Source organism: Ipomoea triloba, chromosome 13, assembly GCF_003576645.1.
Source record: "Ipomoea triloba cultivar NCNSP0323 chromosome 13, ASM357664v1".
In the NCBI taxonomy this organism is placed as follows: Eukaryota; Viridiplantae; Streptophyta; class Magnoliopsida; order Solanales; family Convolvulaceae; genus Ipomoea; species Ipomoea triloba.
The window spans coordinates 28,714,565-28,719,939 of NC_044928.1; the positions used below are offsets into that span (position 1 = coordinate 28,714,565).

At 38.4% G+C, this 5,375-nt stretch overlaps 1 protein-coding gene across 1 annotated transcript; it reads right to left on the reverse strand.

The window, feature by feature from the left end:
- Window positions 1–759: 759 nt before the first annotated feature.
- On the reverse strand, window positions 760–1,793 carry LOC116002821 (putative UPF0481 protein At3g02645). The gene is made up of 2 exons (XM_031242987.1): window positions 1,651–1,793; window positions 760–1,558 (listed from the first exon to the last, which is right to left on the reverse strand). Exons 1-2 carry the CDS (start codon window positions 1,694–1,696, stop codon window positions 1,248–1,250), a joined length of 357 nt encoding a protein of 118 aa, XP_031098847.1. The 5' UTR covers window positions 1,697–1,793; the 3' UTR covers window positions 760–1,247.
- Window positions 1,794–5,375: the final 3,582 nt, after the last annotated feature.

Consider the following 5,375-nt stretch of genomic DNA (forward strand, 5'->3'; position numbering starts at 1 on the left):
ATAGCACCAGTACGTTCTGAGCATTTATGATTGTTGGGCGGAAGTTAGTAAAGACCAAGTCTAAACATCTTGTAGCTGAGGGATTGTTAGGCGAAGGTCGAAAAATAGGACCAAGTCTAGCATCCAACAACTAGAAAATGTGATGGCAGTCTATAAAGAAATAAAGGGAAATAAAGTTGTGCTTTCGCTGCTAGCTATAGCTTTTGATGTAAGTAGAAATGTCAAACTGGGCTGAAGTCCACGGCCTAGCCCTAACCTGGGTCAAGTTAAGACCTAAAATTTTGATCATCTCGCTCCTTCGAATGTGGATACTCACTTTCATTTTTCAATTTTAGTTTAGTGGTTCAACTCGCTAGATAAGCTCGATAGTCGATAACCTGAGGTTTGGGTTAGGGTCAAGCCAACCCATTTAAAAAAATTATTTTAGCCCAAATCGATAAGCTTAAAAACCTTGCAGAACTAGCCCAAAATTTAACGGGTTGGCCCAATTGATATCCAAGGCTTAAGTTGTAACTCTCCTCCACATTATACCATCCCTGATCACTGATTGAGCCTCGTTAATACTCCTCCAAACGAAGGATGGATTTTCTCCAACTTTTGCTTCAAGAAAAAAGTTATGATGTTTTTAATATATATATATATATATATATATATATATATATATATATATATAGAGGTTGAATCAGCTATTGTCCTATAAATAGGCAATCAGAGGAACAAATTTTAATTTTGATGTCACCTGAGTGGTAGATTGTGAGGTAAGAACAACAAATTTTCCTTCAAATTATTTTCTGACATGCATATATAGCAGGATGAAACGTAACAAATTAAATAACAGACATTAAACGAGTTGCAATATTGGTTGTCTGAGATTCCTTGCGGCTGCAGTCATAGATGTCACAATATGCTTGCAGTATTAGCAGAGCTGCCAAGAAGATAGAGGTGAGATATTTCATGGCTATAATTGCCGGTTTCTTGACAAGTAATTCCTTTGTACACTTCACGATCTTGTTGCAAAACTTATACGCCCTTTTCCACATCATCTTGCTCTCCAATTCCTCCACCGCCTTCTGGCTCTCCGACTGCTCGCCGCCGCCGGCGGATCTGTTAATCCCGTTGAACATTTCTGCGATTTTTTCGTCGCTCAGACCGCCTTCTTCAATAATACCGTTGTTGCGCAGTAACTTGACGTCTTCAGTCGTATCCACAATGCCGCACATACATCAAATCAACGTAATCTGTAAGCTCTAATTTGGATCCAGGTGAATGTGCGGCGGCGAATAATGCAGCTTCAATTCATACGCCACCAAGTTTCTCAGCACCACTTCTGAGCCGGATTCCAGTTTGATCTCCGGCAGATAAAGCGTGTTTGCTTCGCCGCCGCCTTCCTCCGGTGTCTGGAAGTTGATGCCCCTGATTCCTCCACGTGTGGGCTTGAAATCCACATTGAACTTCTTAGACAACTCTGAGGCCGATGGAATTTGGATCTCCTCGATCTTAGTCTTTTCTTCTTCTTCCTTTTTGAATATGTAGTTGGCAAAGCTGCTGCTCTTACATACTTGATAATTTGCAATAAGATCGAAAATATTATTGTTAATAAGATTAGAATAATATTCTCTATGGTTGTCGTCATCGTCGGAGTAGTCTCACCTGCTGATGATACGTCTGAACAATTTAAATCTAACGAGCGAGGCATCTATAGATAACCTCCTTCGACACCTTGGTTGTTCACTATGAGATCATACAAGTGAGCCAGCAGATGTTTGCTCTTTAGGTTTTCACGAAGACCGGCCAATTTGAGCGGAGAATGTGCTCTGCAGAAGTCATAAAAGAAATCTCCATTATTGTCGTGGTCTAGGAATAGTCCCGCCAGGGTGATCGCCACCGCCGGGATTTGGTTCTCCAGCTTCAGAACATCCTTGACAAACGTTTTAATTTGTGGATACTGTTGTGGTGATAAGATTGCAGGAAAGCAAGGAGGTAGAGAGAATCGATGTCCAAGTAGTTGGAGCGAATCACCGGCTCCAAATCCTTCATCTCCTCCAGCAAATTATTCAGATCAGAGAAAAATTTGGGTCGATAATCTCCTTCACTACTGCGCGTTTTTGCGTGTCTGCGACGTGGAGATGATGGTATGCCCCCAGGCCCAGTCTCTGATCTGTGGGGTAAAGCTTCCGCCGATGTTTCCTTCAACTCTTTGGTGACTAGAAAGATGGAGGGTGTGGCCTCAACCTCTATTTTGGCTTCCCATCGCTTCTCATACGAATCGCTAGCCATGTTCTTCTACTCAAATTGTACGTTAATGGTGAGTGTGATGGTGGCAGTGATAGTGCTAATGACGGTTGTTTGGTTGCGGCCGCTGTCAAGTTGTGCAAGTTAATTTGGCCGAGTCGATCATCAACTCAACTTAGTCCACAAAGTTAGGCGCTAGCTGGCCGCTTAAGGAGCAATTGGCCTTGGTGTATGGGCGCCTAGGACTTAAGCGATGTCTAGAGAACTTAGGTGGCTGATTTTTGAAATAGTGGAACTACTCCATAATAATTTTAAGATATATATAGCAATATATGCTGCTTACCTCCCAACCTCTATTTTTTTTTTTTTTTTGAGAAATGTTAGACGATGGCTTGAAAAGTAGAATCTAGTATTTTACCTTCAAAACGTAAGTATAAAAAAAGTCTGGTAAGTGCAGGGGAGTGACTGGAGATTTTTTAGGACAGGTGCAACTTGCAAGGAGGCCTGAAGGGGTGACACTGTGACAGGAAAGTCTGAAGTTTGCGATTATTTATAGCCATTCGGTACAGATTAAACTATGACGAGTTGTCATCCATGACTTACTTCATACAATAATTAATAATGGGTGGTGGGTACGTGGTGGAGGTGGCGGCGGGAGTGATTGACTGCTTCACTGCTGCAAAAGGAAAATGACTTTCTCAAAAAAAGGGGCAAAAAGGGCCAAAAAGGGGGATTCCAACCCTATTTTCTATTGACTTCTATTTTTCCCATATTTTCACTTAAGACTTGTTTCTAATAATATATAGGGTGGGAGCTCGAATCCTGCCACGAACATTGAAGGTTTGAGTTTAGGTTAGGCTCATCGCATTGTACATAAAAACGTATAGTTTGGAATTGAGTTTCAAAGTTATATTGATTCAACTTGTCCGTATGAATCTAGAAGTGAGTTTATGTAACCCAATACTCCACTTCCAAATTAAAGTCCAGCTAACAATTTTATGTTGACTTTTACATGCAGGGTAGTTAAGTGTGAACAAGTTTGTTAAGGACTCAAGGAATTATTAAATTCAACGAATAAACTATAGAGGTAATTAACTAATGTAACAGGTGTTGCAGATTAGAAGATGTCCAACCGACTTGCATTTTATATATAGTTTCGTTGACTTATTATCCGATCCGATTCATGGATGAAATGACACCTTGCACTTTACAATTTTTTTTAGTGGCAAAATAAAATATTTACAACAATTAAATATTACACTCTAACAATCATCCAACTGGCAGTGGAGAATTGTAGGGGGTGAGTTGGATACAGTGGAATCGAGGTAGAGCGTGTAGTGTAAGAATTTTGTTTTTTTTTTTTTTTGTGAAATAATTCCCAAGTTATTTTTTTTTTTTGAGAATAAATAATTCCCAAGTTATACACACCGAAGAAATTAAATACAACAAATGAATTAAAACGAAAAGGCCAGAAGGTAGTCAGTGTGGAACTAAATCTAATGATGACCAATTCAATAGGGAGCAAAACAGTTGCTTTAATTCACAATGTCCAACCTAAGAATGAACCAAATGGTGGTTCGTTACATGTCTTAAACTTCAATTTGCAATGAAAATAATGATGGAGAAAGAGTTCTACACGAAGAAAGGGAGTACATTAACAAATTATGCAAAATAGTCCTATAAAATTCAAATCTATCATAAATTCCTTCCCTAATAAAATTATGCAAAATAGTCCTATAAAATACTATACATATTTAAAACAAGTAAAAATACTCCCAATTACTTCTTTGAAAATTATCAAAATTAAAAAACAAATTAAAAACCGTAAAATCTTAGCCACACATCCTCTACATGGAGAGTCCATAGTTTCATATATATATATATATATATATATATATATATATATATATATATGTCGTCCGGACATATGAGAATCGTAGGATGAGATCAAATTAAACAGATGGAATCAATGAAAATGAGAAAAATGTGGTGACAATTTTGTAATTTTGTAGACCATGTATGTTTTGGTGATGCATTAAGTGATGTTGTATGGTGCACTTATGGGTGCTTTGTGGTGCATTATGTGATACTCTGTGGTGCATCACCAAGTGGCTGAAAATCAATCTAAAGGAAAAAATTCAGTATCATTTAAGTAATTTTGTGCACTATGTATATTTCGGTGGTGCACTAGATGCTGATGTGTGGTGCATTTATAAGTGCCTTGTGGTGCGCCACCAAAAAGGGATAAACGCTGTGGGTTCAATACACCCGTTAGACCAATGGGTCTATTTGAACCCGTTGATGTGCTGGCCTGCCTTGCCCCGCAATGGGGGCGGGTTAGGGCTATGAAAAAGATAGCTCGTGAATTAGGGTTGCATGAACACTAACTTGCGGGCCAGCTTGCAAAAATTCGCCAAAAATTAGGCTCGCTGTGGGGTCGGTCGCCTAGCTTTGACAGTACTAATTATACATAGTGAAAGAAATTACAAAATTGCCACTACATATTTTCTTTTCTTCATCGATTTCCATTCGTTTGATCTGAGCTTATCCTACGGTTCTAATATGTCTGCATAATTTGGACTCAATTATACAAGAGGATTATATATGTGTGTTGTTACTATGAGAATAGGACAACACTATACCCACACTACTCATATAGTCACATTCTAATCTTGCTTTGAGAAAAAGTTGGAAGAAGATGTGAACATATATGTTTGCATTTTGTATGGCTCTGTTTGGCAGAGCTTATTTAGGAGCTTATAGCTTATTTTAAGCTACTAATAAGCTATAAGCTCTGTTTGGTAATGTTCCTAAAATAAGCTAGTAGCTTAAAATAGGAGCTTATTTTTGAACGCTACCTAAGATAGCGTTTCAAAATAAGCTATTAGCTTCCTAACTTTTTTTCCATCTTTAACCTTATTATTTTAAAGAAATGACATCATTTACCCTTCCCAATTAAAACCCTTTTCTATTCTTATTTATTCGCAATTTTCACGCTAATCGCTTCATCTTCATTCACTCTCCGCAGAAGCATCGCCCATCAGCCACCTCGCTCCGCAGTCTGCAACCGGCCAATCGCAATATCATCCGTCTGTAGGTATGTATATATTTATTTTGTTGTATTACTTGTATATTTTTTTTTT